This window comes from Typopeltis vanoorti, chromosome 6 (genome assembly GCF_054136105.1).
Source record: "Typopeltis vanoorti isolate ZY-2024b chromosome 6, IOZ_Tvanoo_1.0, whole genome shotgun sequence".
In the NCBI taxonomy this organism is placed as follows: domain Eukaryota; kingdom Metazoa; phylum Arthropoda; class Arachnida; order Uropygi; family Thelyphonidae; genus Typopeltis; species Typopeltis vanoorti.
This window is the reverse complement of record NC_143554.1, coordinates 80,213,099-80,231,382: the sequence shown is the minus strand read 5'-3', so window position 1 is coordinate 80,231,382 and position 18,284 is coordinate 80,213,099. Positions and strand designations below refer to the sequence as shown.

The 18,284-nt window shown below is 33.3% G+C and overlaps 1 protein-coding gene across 1 annotated transcript in view; it reads right to left on the bottom strand.

Moving 5' to 3' along the window:
* The window catches only part of LOC150105619 (putative sodium-dependent multivitamin transporter), a 35,704-nt gene extending 17,794 nt beyond the window's left edge, over positions 1–17,910 (bottom strand). Inside the window, exon 1 of the mRNA XM_090394004.1 lies at positions 17,802–17,910. Coding sequence (XP_090250130.1) covers positions 17,802–17,910 — 109 coding nt within the window. The remainder of the gene's footprint in view (positions 1–17,801) is intronic.
* Positions 17,911–18,284: the final 374 nt, after the last annotated feature.

Here is an 18,284-nt window from a genome sequence, read left to right as displayed (position 1 = left end):
CAGCTTTGCCTCTTTTAACTTTAGTTTGAAGCGTATGTTGTTTCAATAATAATATTTTAATACACAAAACTGTGTGCAGTTTAATATATAGCATTATGATTATTATTATAATTATCTGCAAACATTGTAGAATCATAATATTATTGAGAATATATATGGCTAAGTGAAATAATTATTAATGGATTTAATGAGAGCTATTTAATATTTATCAAGAAATTAGATACTTTAATAATGTATGTAAAATAATATAAAACATACTTTTAGAAAAATGAACAGTATTGAGAGTTTTATTTATTAATTTATAAATTTCTAAAGACACCTTTATTTTTTTAATCTATTTTCCTTGAAAATAACAAAAGTCCATTATCAAAGCGAACAAAAAGGATCTGAGAACAACGATTCTGCTTAAGAAAAGGATCAAAGCCAATAGGATGTGGGGAGAGATATAGTCCTTTTTAGGACTTCCAGGGTAACAATTAGCAATGCTGAACCGAGGAAGTAAACTGAGGTTCGGCTGTTGCTGTTATCCTGGGTGTGAGTTTTTGAGTTCGCTCCCTTAGGGTTTTTGCCTTAAGGGAGCACCTTGAGTCTCCGGGGAAGGTGTTCTCCGGCAGGACCCGCTGAGGGGTTCTTGTCGGTGAATTATTTTCCTCGGAATTTGAGCGGTTCTGCTCAGTAGTCGGGGAACCCATCGGGGTGCTAGGATGGGGCGGCCGACACTGAGTGGAGCCAACGCTGAGCAGTTCTGCTTAAACGGGGAGCCCGTCGGGGTGCTTGGACGGGGCGGCCGTCAATGAGTGGAACCAACGCTGAGACATGGACGGTCTTTCGCCCACTATGGAGTGGCCTAGAGATCGTCCGATTTTTTGAGATTTTCCCCCTTTACTTACTAATCAGGGTAACAAATGGCAATACTGTAGCCAATGAAGTTTTAACTGAGGGTCGGCTATTGCAGTTACCCAGCCATGACTAGAGCTTATTAGCTCACTAACACCCATCCACACAGATTTACTTCATTCAGATGACGGGATAAAGAGTCAAGGACTCAGTCCATCGCCCAGTTCTTATAAGAAATCAAAGCGAATGTGAATTATGAATGGAATCGAGGATTTGAGGGATCAATCGACCGTGAGATGCGGTGATTGATTCATTCAATCCAATACCCTTGGAGGGTAATGGATGGCAATGCTGTAGCTAATGAAGTTCTAACTGAGGCTCGGCTATTGCTGTTACCCTCCTGCCATGACCAGAGCTTTAATAGCTCAATAACACCTTATCCCTACACTGTCCTATACAGATAACGGGGAAGATGAAAAGCATTCTTGCTTCGCCCCTTTAAGCCAATCCTTATAAGGACTATTATAAGGATCAAAGCGAATATTGATCATATTTATCAATCCTCCAGAATGATTCTTTTCTTTTCTTTTTTTCTTGTGTTTGTATTTATTTTTATTCCGTTTATAATTTTTTTTTACGAAATCAATGGATTCTGTATACAATGTACAATTTCACACACAAAGTTTACTGCACTTCGATAAGAGATTGAACGAGAATATAATTTCTTGTTCAATCCCCAATGTCGAGTATAATTTAATGCACTATTTTCATAGACGGGATTCGAAAACATGTCTTTCGAACCAAAGGGTATTATCGTAACCGACTGAGCTATGGTTTTTCATTTCGAATAGATGCATGCATTAAAAGAAAAATTAATTAAATTAAAAAAAACTTCACTTCACAGTATTAATATAGAAAATTCACATATTTCGATTACTAAAAAAGCGTGTGTACAAGATTCAAGAGAAAAATAATCTGATGCTTTTTTTTAAATTTTTTTTTCTTAAAGTCTAGAGAGAAAAACAGTGCCGAGAGTTTTGCAAGGCTAGGAGCAGAGATTCTATAGAAGCGATATATTTGTGCCAGGAAAGGTTAGAGGTAAATGGTAGTCGGAGATGAGAAATTTGTTGTTTTTGTGATATTTTGTGAAATTTGTGATATTCAGTTGAGAATTTTCAAACGAAGGATTAATGTCTATTTTTTTGCTAGAAAGGAGACAAAAGTGTGTTTTTGAAGCATTGAAGGTGACTCGATTGTCATCAGGCTATTGAAGGATAGTATGTAGATCAGAGTTTAGTATACTGATCGCAGATGGTAATTATGTTGGTCAACAGAAGTTTCTGTTGACCAACATAATTGTATCCAAGAATAGATATCCAAGAATAGATAATACAGGTAAAGAAATTTGCTGTAGATCTTGATTGAGTGACCTAGGGGTTGAAGATTTTGACTTTAATGACGTTCTCTATTACTTTCGACAGTACGTTGATGAGGACAGAATGTTCATAATTTTATGGTAGTCTCGTATCTCATTTCTTCTTTTTTTTTTTGTTTTCAAATCTGCTATACATGGGCTTACTTTAGTGCTATGGGGTGAGCATCTTCTGAGTGAAATAAAGTGGACAAATGATAAAGGACAGGTGTTATGCAGAAAGGAGACAAGGCTATTATCACAACAAATATCTGGATTGAGAAAATATAAATAGTACTCTGATAAAGGAAAGAAAGAAAGAGTAAAAATGTCTCAGAGATCTTCACACAGTCTTTGTAGTGCCAAAGGATACGAGGTTATGAATGGGTAAAGGAAAAGTAATTCCGTAGGAATTAAAAACTTATACATTAAGATATGAGTTATCAAAGAAAGAGGTAATCTCAACTGGGTATCTGAAAGGAGAACTAGATAAGGAAAGATTCAGTGATCGTGAGAGGAGAGGATTGTCGGGTATTTCTAATTAAGCTTGCTAGCATGTTGATGACAAGATGTGAATAAAAGAAAACTGGTAGAGGGGCATGTAGTGTGAGGAGATAGACTTTTAGCCATGCTGCCCATACAGAGATCATCCATTTCCATCCCATGAGTTGGCTTCGACAATGCTCTGCTCATTCCATTAAGTGTCTTCCTCCAGTCACGAACTGACAGTGTAGAAGACAGCGGGATTATGCTCTTGCTGATTGGTCAGCCTTCTAAAAGGCGTTAACTGCAGACTCTCCGGCGGGAAGCGTGCCGAACTTTTTTTTACTGCTATACTCTCGAAGATGGGGAAGAGAGAGAGAGAGACAGGAATCAAGTTCGCAGAAAGTTAGGAGCTCTCGGAGCCCCCTTGCACTGTAGAACAAACAGCAGAAGCCCACGTAAGGCCCAGTGTCAAGGTGGTGATGCTTTACCGGACGATGAAGGTCATTTATCACCTAGTATTGTTGACATTTCCTTCAAATCGGAAGTTATCCTTAGACTACGGTATTGCTCTGATAGTGCCAGAGAACTTTTTATGCTATATCCTTTAGGCCAGCGCTTCCCAAACTGTGGGCCGCGGCCCCCTTGGGGGCCGTAGGTTTTGTTGAGGGGGGCCGTGAAATAATGAAAACAAATTTAAAATGTTTTAAGACTAAGTATATATTTTTTATTTTAAAAGAAAGGTATTTAACTTTTATTATTTCTTTTTTGTTATTTTTTATATTTTAATGGAAAAATTCACACACTGGTGTTGGTTCACAAACTTTGCTTCCTGCGTATTTCGGCGCTTAATGAATATTAGTAAATATTGCTTATTCATATGTTTCATTTCAAAGCAGTGGTTAATTATATTTACTTCGAATGCGCTCCAGGGAAGCTCCAAATCTTCCTGTCCCTTTCATCACGCGTTCGTAATCAGGGACTGTTGATATTGACTTTATATCCATATCAAAACTCGTTTTATATTATCACTGTCATCCGAGCTAGTTTTCTGTTACCAATAAAAGTTTCGCATATACTTCACACATCAAAAAGAGCTTAAACAAGTTCATGTGGGGATATAGTAACTCGCTTGCAGTGGTAAACGACACGCCCTCCCTAAGAGCCACTATACTGCAGAGGCAATAAAAATAAGTACTTTTATTATGCCAGTGAATAAGGTATGAGGAGTCTGTGTAATATATTTCTCAACAAATAGTGCAATTAGAGACAATTGGGATAAAAACACACTAATTAATGAATCACATGTCCCCTCATACAGAAACTATGCTGTATAGACTGAAACAAAACCATATGTTGCATGGGCAAACACAGTATCTAACTAAAAACTATTGTTATTAATTAGATGTATGTGAGTTCGATTTCCCAAGGCAGCAATAAAATTCAACCGAACGTTAAAATTCGTAAAAGTGTTAAAACTAAGTAATATATATATATATATAATGAATGTTATGGCAGTTTCACATATGGAATTCGGTTGAAGAGAGTTAGCATTTCAACTCAATTGTCAGCTATTCTGTTATCTTTCGGTTGCGCGATCTTTTGTTAATACCGCACCAATCATATGCAAGTTTTAATAACTTGCCTTTGCTGTCTGTTTCGCGTTAGTCTTAATTACCGTAAAAGGAGAAAAGTCACAAAAGTGAAAAATGTTCCTGGTCCGGGGATTCCCTTATTCAGGTAATATTCACTAATTTCATGTTATCAGTCTGTGGTGTGCCAGTATTAAGTGGTGATATTATTTGATCTATTCTACGTTAAAAAATTTAACCCTGAGATGGATAAGTGGTTGATAAAAAATAAAAAAAAAATCCTGCGAACAATCAGAAGAAGCAGAAACAGACTCAGAAAAAAAAAGGACAGTATTTCATATTTTACCAGAACAGACCGTATCGTCTTCAGAACCAAACGGTAAGAGGCAAAAAAAAAAAAAATGTAATATATGCATTTGATTTTTGCAATATTCGCTGTGTATGTTTTGTATTGAATATAAATACAATAAATATTATAATAATATATCTCTCTATTACTATTTTTTTTTCGAGGGGGGCCGTGAAATATTTTAATTTTTGCAAAGGGGGCCCTGACATCCAGAAGTTTGGGAAGCACTGCTTTAGGCCATATCTCTAGAAGGCGTAGCTGACTTGACCAGGAGAGGCTTTTACATCGTGAATTATAAAGTAGTATTTATGATTTATAAACTTGCTATTAATTATACTTGATAATAAGGTAAAAATTATATAAATTATATTCTAAATTGCACTTCAAATTTTACTTTGTGAATTATATTTTTAAATGATAAATTGCATACATGTGTGATCCCACAACTGTCTGTTACAAGAACAGAAGTCAAAAATTATAAAGCGTATTCTAGAAACCAATACTGTATTTTGGTGTATTGTATTCTCTTATTTATTTTTATTTCATATTGTTTTTAGTATACACGTCAGCAACAGTGTTTGAGTGAAACAGTGTTAGAAGTGACAAAATAAAACAAAATAGCTACACAGGCGTTTGCATATAAGCGAATGGCTGTTCGAAACAAGAAATGACCTTCACAGTAGCGTAAGGTGAATGTTCGATGATATATGCTGTTCAGAATCATTCCAAGATAGAACTGATTGATATTGAGTGACATAATTCTATGCAAGAATAGATCTCACAACATTCGCACTGAAAAAATAATTCTTACACTGGGAATTAAAAATAAATAAATAATTAAATTCATATGCTTAATATGAATTTCCTTATTTATTTATTTTTTATATATAATATATAAAAAAACGACTGGTTTTTAACGTTAAAAACGGAACACAGAATTTTTTTCCTTCTTGCTAGGTTTTGCTGATTGCAATATAAAGTATGCAGGTGGCGTACATGGGACACTAATCGACCAGCAACATGAGTATACATCAGCACCTGCTTCAGAATTACCAGCATCAAGAAGAAAATCACAGTACTCGAACCAGATGAAGAAACAATGTCAAAGCATCCAGGAAGAGGTGACTTGTCACAAATGGGACATGCAGTGTCAAGATGTGCTTCAGTTTTTTTTTTTTTTGTATCTTCTTGACTCTTTTTTTAGTAGTGCGGAGAATAAAATCTGTTTTTTTCCTCCTTGAACTATTTTAGCTGTCGATGGGCTTGATTTTGTTTTACTAGTCAAACTGGTTTCTTTTAATTCAACACCAGTAAGATTGAAGTAGAGTAGAGACTGCTCCTGTTGTGCTAAAACTAGTTTGTCTAGAAAGGTCTATATAACAGTTGTTTTAAAGAGGAATAATTTGAAGAAGAATTAATTTTTTAGGTGAGTTTTTTATTTTATTTAAAGTTGTTTCCATGCAGTCTGAGTGAAAGTGCCTTATTGGTTTGAATGGGTGTTCCCGAGTTCACATCAAGATATTTCACTCATAATATTTTTCTTCGAAGAAACTATCTTTAGGACAAGTGACTGTCAAAATGATTGTCTATATATCGGGGGGGGGTGAAACCGAATAAGGGTAACGCCTACTGGCTTCCAGGATACACTATCATGGTACTACAAAGACAAGACTTAAAAGAATGGAATAATCTCGAATCCATTATTGGAAAAAATCAACATGATACCTATGTTTGGTATCCATTAGATGAATTGGGAATTTTTCTTTCCATACAAGGCTGTAAAACTCGCCTTTCTTTGATTCTCTAATTAGTTATGCTGCAGGATCAAAAAATAATCCGTTCGATAAAAGAATATATTCGAATCCTCATATCGGATATGGGGATCGTCGCAACCGTAATATATTCTATACTGACAGTTGCCAAATACCGGTTCGAGTGCCGATGAGGTATGCATATTTATGATCATTTCTCACGAAAGCAATGCTAATAAGAAATAATTTTAGAGAACAACAACAATTACCATTATTAATATTGTACGACTACCCACTGCATGTATGAATATCATTTTACGACATTAAACCATGGAGCAGCTTATTTGATGGACTCGAAAATATTCCTTGTTTGGTTTCGCAGTATGACCGCATTATCTAAGTCTTTAAGTCTGAAAATGGAACACAAGGACAAAATCAAGTATTGACAAACACCAATCTTCATTGTTAATTAAATAAATTTTGCATATATTTTAACGAAATTGGTGTTTTAAAAGATTTTTCTTTTATCTATTCTGATAACTCTAAAATAAATTTATGAATTAATTTTTGCTTGTATTTTATTTAATATATTCATTTTATAAATTAAATTAATCTTTTTATCTTATTATTATAAATAAATAAATAGATAAAGCATAAATAATCATGTATGAATAAATGGGCACTCAAAGATTTTAGAACTATACCACTGCTAAATAAAATTTCAATGCATTGTTGTTGAAGAGGATCGAAGGCTTGGCAGTTATAACTTCAAAATGATAATGGATTGTTAATGTCAAGTCATTTCAACAGCAATAAATATCTGGTTTCATATAAAAGCAAATAATGTTTCCTCCTAAACAATTAATAATGCAAATCACGTGTACACATACACACGTACCGAATTATAAAGTTATGAATTATTTAAAATTATTAAAATTTTAAGCTAAAAAGTTATGAACCTAATTAAATTATATTTTTCTCATATTCATTTAATTTGATTATTCAAATGATACTTATAAAAAGTAAAATATTAGATTTCTAGTACATTTATTAATAATAATGATAATAATGTTTAAACCCTGAATTATTTCATTCAAGTTAATAAAAAAATTGTTTTAATTCGAATATTGAATTAAAATTCAAAGCAAAATAAACTCCCTAATCAGAATTAGTTAATAGTAATTATTTTTCGAATATAATAATGCTAAATTGAAATATTTTATTTATTTATTTATTTATGTGTTTTATTTATTTATGTTATTTATTTGTTTATTTACAATATGTGCTTTCATCATCTTATTATTGTCTATGTAATCTTCAAAAAATCCAAAAAAAAATTTTAAAAAATTGTTGTGGATCTGTTACGTAATCATATCTGTAACAAAATAAATGGAGTTCAGGATGCTTGCGATGTGGTATTTAGCGAGTTATTGAGAAATACTCAAGAGTAGGTTGGAGTCTCTTTACCCGGAAAATTAGTTGTTTATTGAGATTATTATTGACAAATTCCAGCGCTATGACAGACCATTTTTATTCGGAAACTTACAACACTACCTGTTGACAACCGATAACCCTTACAGTACTTAAAAAAGTAGGTGTGGAAGACGGACATAACCGGAAATGAGCAACTAGCTTTCCTAGAAAACTGGTCACATCCGGAAAGAATTAGATATATTTGCATTCTTTCATCTACGACCTTTGAATGTCACATCGGACCTGACATTTTAATGAGGCATATTTTTCCTGAGACAAATCACGTGGTTTGCTATGGAATATTCTGCGGTAATGTAAACAAGCGAACCGCTTTCAACTGTTTACATTATAGCAAAGCTCTCTTATTTACGCTAATACCGAATATAAAGCAATTGTTTGACACGTCTTCAATGTTCAATTCTTACTTCCTAGTCGCTCTGCATTCCAAATACAGTGGTATCTCGCTAATCCGAACAAATAAAAACCGTGTTCGTTCGGATTAGCGAAAAGTTCGGATTATCGAATTTTCGCCCAAGAGACAACAATAACTAGCGTTTAAGACAAAAATAATCAGATTTTAATGGTACATCAATTTAATTCTGTAAATAAATGAAGTAACTGATAGAAAAAAGCTACTGTATAATGTAAAAAAATAAAAATTAATACAGCACACAAGTTTATTTTAGTAAAACATTTAGTTTGTATGTATCTGTATTGTTGAGGATTCTGATTTAATAAAATTGCATAGTTCAGTACGTAAATTAATTTGCATAAAAATATCACTTTCTGGTACACAACACAAAAAAATTTCACAAAATAACACAAAAAACGTTTTTTGATTTCTTTGTAAAAAAGTCACTCATTTTCTTTGGCTTCTTGGAAGCTAAACTTTTTCGAATGCTTCTTCTCGGAGCTGCATTAGCAATAAAATTTTGTGGAATGGCGTATCATTCTGCTTAGCCCATTCTACACACATATTAAAACTGTCAGTTGCCCTTCACGTTTTACTTTTTTTTTCTTCAAGTTCTTTATCCTCATCTAATTCATTCTGTAGCGTGATATTTATAATTTCAGCATTTGATTTCATTTCGATTTTACTTTCGGTTCTACCTTTAATCCATTCCATAATATCTGTTTCAGAAATTTCAATATCTGGATTTATATTTTTAACCAAATTATGCACATTTTGAATTTCCTCTTTTTTGTGTATCACTGTAGTTATACTGTACTGCAATAATAATAAAATAAATAATAATAGTTCAAATAGTAATTATTAAAAAAATAGTACACAAAATAATAATACGTCATAAATTTAAAAAAAATTTCTTTCAATCCACAGTTCGGATTACTGGAGGGTTCGGACTAAAGAGGTTCGTATTAGCGAGATACCACTGTAATTAAAATGTATAAAAGTTAGTATTACTGATCTCACTGTTCGCATTGTGAAAGGTCAACATTGATAGACAACAATGTATGCTCTTAATATGTATACGTCAGTGTACATATTAAGAGCATACATTGTTGTCTATCACGTGTTTGAGTTGTAGCAGGATCAGAGTATCTTCAGATTTTTGCTATTAAACACTGGGGTTAATGTGGAAAACAAAGTAACGACCTTTTAAGCAGTCATGACTACAAATTAATGTCTTCAAAGCCACTTTTTCATGAGTTCGTAGTTTAACACATCGTCCAGAAGAGAATAATCCTAAAAGAAGATGTTGCTTGAAATTACAGCCTTCACAACTAAGACTACACAACTTCTGTAGCTAGTAAATCACATCTATTAATTTCATGTGTTCTTCTGGTCATTGTGTCCCATTTTAAGGGATGCTTAACCCGAGTTTGCCGAGGAAAAACCATGACATCATCGAATGAGACTAACTAATTCATCTTCATTTGAAAAAGTCCTTATTTCGTTAGAAAGAGCTAGATTCGAATCCAATATACAATTATATAAGAACAAAACGAGGCAAACACAATATAAGAGAGTTATTACTGTTATGAACTTTGATAAAATAAAAGTAAAACGCTGGTATTGATCATATATTATTCAACGACAAAGTATATGTATTAATTTGCTTATCTAAATTATCATCATTTTCCTACATATTTTCAAAAGATTTATTACAGTAAATTTAATTAATTTTAATTTAATATTTTACTATATTTGTTAATAAATATTTTAAAATATAAACATAAAAATTATTTTAAAAAATTGGAATAAAAATTTTAATACAAATTTAAAACATCGAAATTATATTATACACCTATAAATATTCTTAATTAAATTGATTTATTTATTATTTCAAATCACGAGATTAAATTTGAGTGGGAATGGATGGCAGTGCTGTAGCCAATGAAGTTCTAACTGAGGCTCGGCTATTGCTGTTACCTTCTTGCCATGATCAGAGCTTTAATAGCTCAATAACACCTTATCCCTACCCTGTCCTTTACAGATAACAGAGAAGATGAAAAGCATTCTCGCTTCGCCCCTTTAAGTCAGTCCTTATAAGGACTATAAGGATTAAGTATATGAATCGAAATTGCACCTAGGGTAATGGACTGAGGCCGTACTATTGCCGTTACCCAGCAATGACTAGAGCTTATAGCTAAATAATACCCCATCTACACATTTTCTTCATCAGATGAACGGATAAAGAGTCAAGGTCTCAGTCCATTTCCCCCCCCCCCCAAAAAAAAATAAAAATTATGTAATAATCCTCTTTGATAATGACAAGCTGCATGTTCATTAAACGAAGATAAAAACTAACATGAAGGAAATAATATAATGAAATCAATGTAATAGTTTCATATAAGGGCTAAGATAACGCCAAAACTTAGCGTTATTTTAGCTCTTATTTTAGCGTTGTTTCACGACATTTGGTATTATTCAAAAATTCTGATACTGTCTCTTATTTCGAAGGAACAGTTTTTTAACCGAAAACAAATAAACAATAAAATAATAGTACTTACCATATGTGTTAAAAAAAGTCTGTAAACCCCGCGTTACTTCTAGAATCCGTTACTGCTGTACTTGTCCTTGCTTTAATCACATTCTTAGGCAACAAAATGACTGGACTGAGACAGTCGTTCACCTTGACGTTTCTATTGGCCGTTTAAATGTAGACTGCTGAAATACGATCAATACGCATGCGCAAAGGTAGCTATCAAAACGGGACAAAATACAAACAAACAAATAAAAAAAAAAATCAGCCACGTGACTAAAGAAAAGTTCCTTCTTGGCAAAATGTATCCTGTTTTCCTTCTACAGGAAGACCGCTAACGCCTGAAGCGCACACACACACACACACATACACATGCATTCCTGACGCAACATGTTGCAATGAACAGCCTGCTTTTAGATGCGAGAGATAGCTATAAGAATGGAATAAATAATAGAACACGCTAATATTGATCACCTCCTGATTTTTAATGAGATAATTAAAGGAGGGTTTATTGTTCAAGAAATAGTGAATTTTGATGCTCATTTAGATCGTCTGCTATCACTCAAAACAATACGACTGCGCACAATATCAAGAGAATAAACATATAATCGCTTTAATTGGTACCAGAACATCTATTTGAATATAAAACTTCTATTTTATCATTCATTAACACCATTTAATGCATCTCACTAAAGGGAAGACATCTTTAATCCAGTAGAAAGCGTACACCTTTCCCATCGATGGAAATAGCATTCTTTCTTCCACTTTTTAACATCATGGAGCTCGATAAATACGCAATTATTTTACACCGTGATGTTAGAAATTGTCAGCTTTTACAAGAAGAGTCTGCTATCTTTACTTAACGTCACTTCCGTTATTCAAAATTCCATACGTTCCTATTAGAGGTTAGTTTCAAGGACTTCATTTATCCAAGGAGAGCCCATTCATAAAAACTGCACCTACAACAGGGAAAAAAAAAAAAAAAAACATCGTAAAATTTCCACGGATTTCGTTTGACTGAAAGAGAACCACACGTCTATGCCTATGGGGTAAATGATGTTGTGGTTATGTCAGTGGCAAGCAACGGTTGAACATTTGCTTAAATTAACAATGCCCGTGGGCACTGTTATCTAAACAGTGTTTTCTCGTTACGAAGTATGCGGTACATTTACAAACAAGTCCCAGTAAGGCAACTTGAGTAAAATGACCTTACCACATAACAGGTCATTAACATTGCTTTCGTCACTGCTACGCCAGCATTAATTATAAAAATGACAAACCACACACACACACACACACACACACACACACACACACACACACACACACACACACACTATATATATATATATATATATATATATATATATATATATATATATATATATATATATATATATATATATATATATATATATATTTTAATGAAAAATTGAATGACTAGAACCGAGATATAAGTAAAATGGTTTTAATATAAAAACACTACTAGTATCGGCCTGTAACAGCCTTCTTCAGGTGACATTATAAAAGAAAGAAAAAACACTAAACATTGAAGGTTAAAAGACTATGAACAACATAGACAGAACGTTTTCATGCTAATACATAATTAACATGAAAACGTTCACGTGAGGCTGCAAGCACGCACTCTCCCAACAATGCAACAAACGAAAGAACAGCTTCAAATACAACTACAACGTTTTCATGCTAATTATGTATAGAGACTCTCTATGTTGTTCATAGTCTTTTAACCTTCAGTGTTTAGTGTTTTTTCTTTTTTCTTTCTTTTATAATGTCACCTGAAGAAGGCTGTTACAGGCCGAAACTAGTAGTGATTTTATATTAAAACCTTTTTACTTATATCTCGGTTCTAGTCATTTAATTTTTCATAAAACTATGTATGTTAACCGAGTTAATGATCATTCTGTCATATATATATATATATATATATATATATATATATATATATATATATATATATATATATATATATATATATATATATATATATATATATATATATATATATATATATATATGAAGTTTTGCTAGTTATGGAAGATTGTTAGGAAGGGGTGATCGACCTATTCATATTCCGCTGCACGAAAAAGTTCAGAACGCCCATTATGATGAATTCAGTAACTTGTTCGTATGGGCTGAAAGGGTTGAAATATTGCTTCATCGCTAATACGGGTGGTTAAATGCATTAGGAGGGAAAATTAGCGAAGCTGATGAATGTGAAAACTTTCAAGAATTTGCTGTAAAATCAATGATAATTTTAGCACCAGAGTGATGAAGCGTATATTTATGAATTTTTTTCAGTTACTCTTTCATCGAAAAGTTTTATGATCAGCGTAAAAAAAAGCAAAATTGGCTTAGTCTAAATCTTTATTGATATGTTCCGTAGATAAAAAAATACTGAAGAAATTACATTTTTCTTTCTTAATTATGATTACCATGATTCAAATAAATTCTCTGCTTTTAGTGTACTTAATCAAAAATTTCTGGGATCAGATATTTTCAAGAGAAATCTAATAAAAAAAAAATCCAAAATTTTGCACATAAGCAGGATCATGAAAAGAGGTGGTGCTTGCATTTTCAAAAATTACAGCTCTGTTTAAGCAAAATTAGTTTATCACTCTTTGCGCCGTAACTGAGAGCCACGGAACAGGCTTGGAGTTTCAAGTGTCTCTTTCTTACTTTCCGTATAACTTAAGAAATATAAAACTAAAATAATTGATTAATGTAATATAAAAAAGAATTAATGTAGTTTAAAAAAAAGAGCAAAATGCAGTCATACTAATGCTTATGCTTTAACTGTCAAAAATGAAATTTAGGTCAAAACAACCGTAGTCTAAAAAATTAGTTAAGTAGTGCTGTCGTTCTGTATTTCTCCATTCTAATCGCAAGCACACAAGAATGAACAGAAACATATCATCTCTTCATTTACACATAAGTGAAAAAATAATTTTAAAAGTACCAACACACTTACTTATGATCTGACAGGAATTCTAATCCATTACTTGCAGACTGCATGTTAAACAAATTCTTCAAATGTTTTAGTGTTTTTTCTTAGTATTATTACGTAACACCTCCAGGGAGTCCAAATACTCATTGAGATTGTCTCCACCACTCAATCCACCAACTACAGTGAACTGCAATTACACCAACTCCATCTATTGCCCACCACCACTAGTATTTTCACAGACGATCATAAACATTCATGCTCACGGCGGGATTCGAACCCGCAGCCTTTTGACTGAAGAGTGGATACGTAAACCACTCGTCCAATTATGTCAAGTAAAGTTAATGGATTGCTTTAAAAACTGTAATATTTAAAAAAAAATTTCTACAGGAAATAGATCAACTGTATGATGTACAGGAGTAAGAAGAATATATTCCTGTTATCATGTAAATTTTCCAAATTTATTATTCAAATACATGATAAAATTGTCACAAAAGTCTTATTGACATTCCTAAAGCCAGTTGCCATTAAACAATAAATAATTTGTATGCAAAAGCATTTGAATGCTATGAATGTGGGCTTGGTAAATCAGATTCCTAGACTTTTTGTTTGATCTGATATTTCAATGTATATGACTGGGTTATTTTCTCCAAAATTATGTGCACATAGTACCTGTGCACATTTGTGTTGCATATATATGTACGTATCTGTGCATTTATCTGTTTAATATCTTTAATCTATTAGTGAGAAGTAATATCGTTCTCTATTTACTTTTTTAATGTTATTCCCGTCCAATAAAGATTATAAAGCTATGAAACATTGATATCGTGGTGGAGTAAGGATTTTTTAATTTTTTTAAATTATTTAAAAAATTTGAAACTTTTAAAATTATTTAACTCAACTTGGAACTTTTGCAAGCCACTTTCGGCTTCCAATAAACGAGGCTGTGGTTTCACATCAGGAAATGGAACTCATCTCCCACCTAAGGGGGGAGTGGAGTGTGAGAATCCGTAGCGACCCTCCCTGTTTTTTGAAGAGCGGATAGTTAACCACTCGTATATGCATATGAATGCCGATCTTTAGGTAATAGATGAAAGTTTATCTCCCGTTTGAGGCGCTATCCTGCTTTTTGGAAGTTTTAGAGAGGTTTGAAAAAAGTTCCGCAGGGTGAGAATTATTTAAATTTATTTCATTCTTGCATTATACTCAGTGACATTACCAAACTTAATACCATATGTTCAAACCTAACACAGAGTACAGTAACTGCAGTATCCAGTTAAAGAAACGTCCTTATAAGGAATGGCTTAAAGGGGCGGAGCAAGAATGCTTTTTATCTTCCCCGTTATCTGTATCTGTAGAGGACAGTGTAGGAATAAGGTGCTATTGCACTATTAAAGCTCTGATCAAGGCAGGAGGGTAACAGCAATAGCCAAGCCTCAGTTAGAACTTCATTGGCTACAGCATTGCCATCCATTACCCTCCAAGGGTATTAATCATCGCATCTCACAATCGATTAACCATCACAGCAAAAGTGTCTTTATAGTCCTTATAAGGACTGGCTTAAAGGGGCGAAGCAAGAATGTCTTTCATATTCCCCGTTATCTGTAGAGGACAGTGTAGGGATAAGGTGCTATTGAGCTATTAAAGCTCTGATCATGGCAGGAGGGTAACAGCAATTGCCGAGCCTCAGTTAGAACTTCATTGGCTGCAGCATTGCCATCCATTACCCTCCAAGGGTATTAATCATTAATCACCGCATCTCCAATTATCCAGCAAAAAGTCCTTATAGTCCATATAAGGACTGGCTTAAAGGGGCGAAGCAAGAATGCTTTTCATCTTCCCCGTTATCTGTAGAGGACAGTGTAGGGATAAGGTATTATTGAGCAATTAAAGCTCTGATCATGGCAGGAGGGTAACAGCAATAGCCTAGCTTCAATTAGAACTTAATTGGCTACAGCATTGCCATCCATTACCCTCCAAGGGTATTGGATTGAATGAATCAATCACCGCATCTCACGGTCGATTGTTCTATGGCCTCCAGCAAAAGTGTAACTTAAGAACCCTTTTTAACTTAAGAATCCTTTTATAAATATTGATATCACATTAATGAAAGGGTATATTTAATAAATTATAAAATGTTTTAGAAATTAAATTAATAAATTATTATTTTTAAAATTTTTAACTTATATTCATGTTTTTTATAGAAATAACTTTTATAAAAACTACTAAAATCATCAGTATTCTATGTAATTTCGTAAGGAAGTTTATTCTGAAACAATGACACATCTGAATTTATATAATGATTCCCAAAGAAAATTTTAACATGGTAAATATTGGTGCTTATTTAATAAAACATAACTAATAAAAATAAAAATATATAAAACTATAAAAGATTAAGATAAAAAAGTAATATAAAAAAACTAAAAAATAAAATGCATTTGACATAATATTTTAATATTATAATAAAATGCATAATATTTTTGTTTTTGATTGTCCTGGCAGGGGCCAATCTTGTATTAGTTCAGATCACCCATTACACAGAATGAGATAATGTTTTATAAGATATAGAAAGGAGAATGAATAACAAGTAATATTTTATAAATAAATAATGTGCGAAAAGTTTCATAGCTTTTTAAAATTAAACTGGATTTCATTTAATTTGATGCCAATTCTCTTTTATTTATTTTATTTACTCCGTTATTAGTATAATTATTATTAAGAAGGAGACCACCATCTTGCAGGGTGAATGGTTCATTCATTTATTATCCATTTATATACTTTTGTTTCTAATAAATCTATTTCAGCTGACTGAACTTCAACGACCAGCCTCAATCTGTATCAACGTCAAATTTTAAACTGCACTCTCCTCAATTCCTTCAAGTGCAGCAGGGATAGATTTACATTTTGGGTCAGGGAATAAAAAATTTTGAATCCCCATTTTGAGATCTGTTGTGGATTCAAACTTTCCTTGTCCTAGTAAATTACGTTCGTTTGCTGACTATATCGTTCTTCAAATTCTGATGATCACTCTGACTTTTTCCAGTATCTCTCTGAGATGCTGGATCATCTACAATCCAAATACACAAACACAGTTAGGTCTCCTTTCTTGAGTACTTCAACGTTTGCAACTTAGAATTCTTTACCTTCTCTAATTTCATCAATCAAACTGGTATAGACGCTGATGCATTCGCTGAACAATCTTTCAAAAGTTGTCCACCGACCCAGCAGAATACCCCAAAATCCATTTCACTTCCAAAAATCCTACATCTCTTCTTAACCAGTTCTCCAGTTAAATACATCCTAGAACTTCGGCTTTATTCTTGGTAATTCATGTCATAATCTTATCTTATCAACGTCTTATTTACAGCACAGCACAACTTTCTTCACGTAGTCAATCTCAGACTCTTATGCTTTGGCATTACAATAGTACCAAACGAAGTGACTTGCGTGGTTCTTGTTCTTTGGAGATACTTGTTCTAACTGAATCATTGAAATAATTCTTACTAAACGAAGGCTCTTGTTTCCTATTTCATACTGAAGCCCAGATCACCGTCCAAATCAAGTATGCCCAAGTAATAAAGAATTATGCATATAGATGACTGTAGGTCAAACGTCCAGCATCCTACTCAGTCTACAAAAAAAAAAAAAAAAAGATATTGTACGATCCATATCTCACTCTAAATGGCTCAAGAATCATTGCCTGGTAGGAGACCACCGCTCCACGTTTTGGAGGACTGAGGTGGCTTGAAGGTTTACAAATAAATGTTTAGTGGAAGGAAATCGCATAAAATGCACAGTACAGTGCAACCTTCCGGTCTCCTCACCAAAGACATCTGCGTAACTTCTATAAGTTGATCTTTCCTTCTCTTTCACAACCATTTTACAATCATTTAAAGAATAAGCTGAGCTCCAGTATTCTTCTTTTCTTCCTGCTCTTGTATAGGTTATCAAGGGAATGTACCTCCCACATTATCACGAAATGCTCAGTGCACGCCTACCTTTGTCAAATAAGAGTGTCATACGAATCCTTAGAAGACGTTTTCTGATTCCTATAGCATCCTCCCTTCCAAGTGTGCTTAAAACCTGCTCTTTTGAACTAACACCCATCCTGTATTATGTGTACAATCCTTCATACTCATCTGGCATCTACCCATCAGCATTGCACTAAGACTTTATAAAGCCAATCCAAAAGAAGGGATATAACAGTTATAACATTTAACTATCGTTCCATTGCACTCATATCAGTTTTATCGAAAATAACGGCGAAACATCATTAACAATCAACTGCTTTGCCGCCTAGAAGACAACTAGTTAATCAATAACGTATTGGACTAGGCACCTCTCTTTCCAAGCAGATCTCTATGCCAACATCATCCATCTATGGACCTACGCTACTGAAAGGTACCGTAAAACCTTTGCGGTCGCTATGGATATTTCCAAGGGTTCTTGATTGGGTCTAGCACAAAGGCTTGTTCACCAAA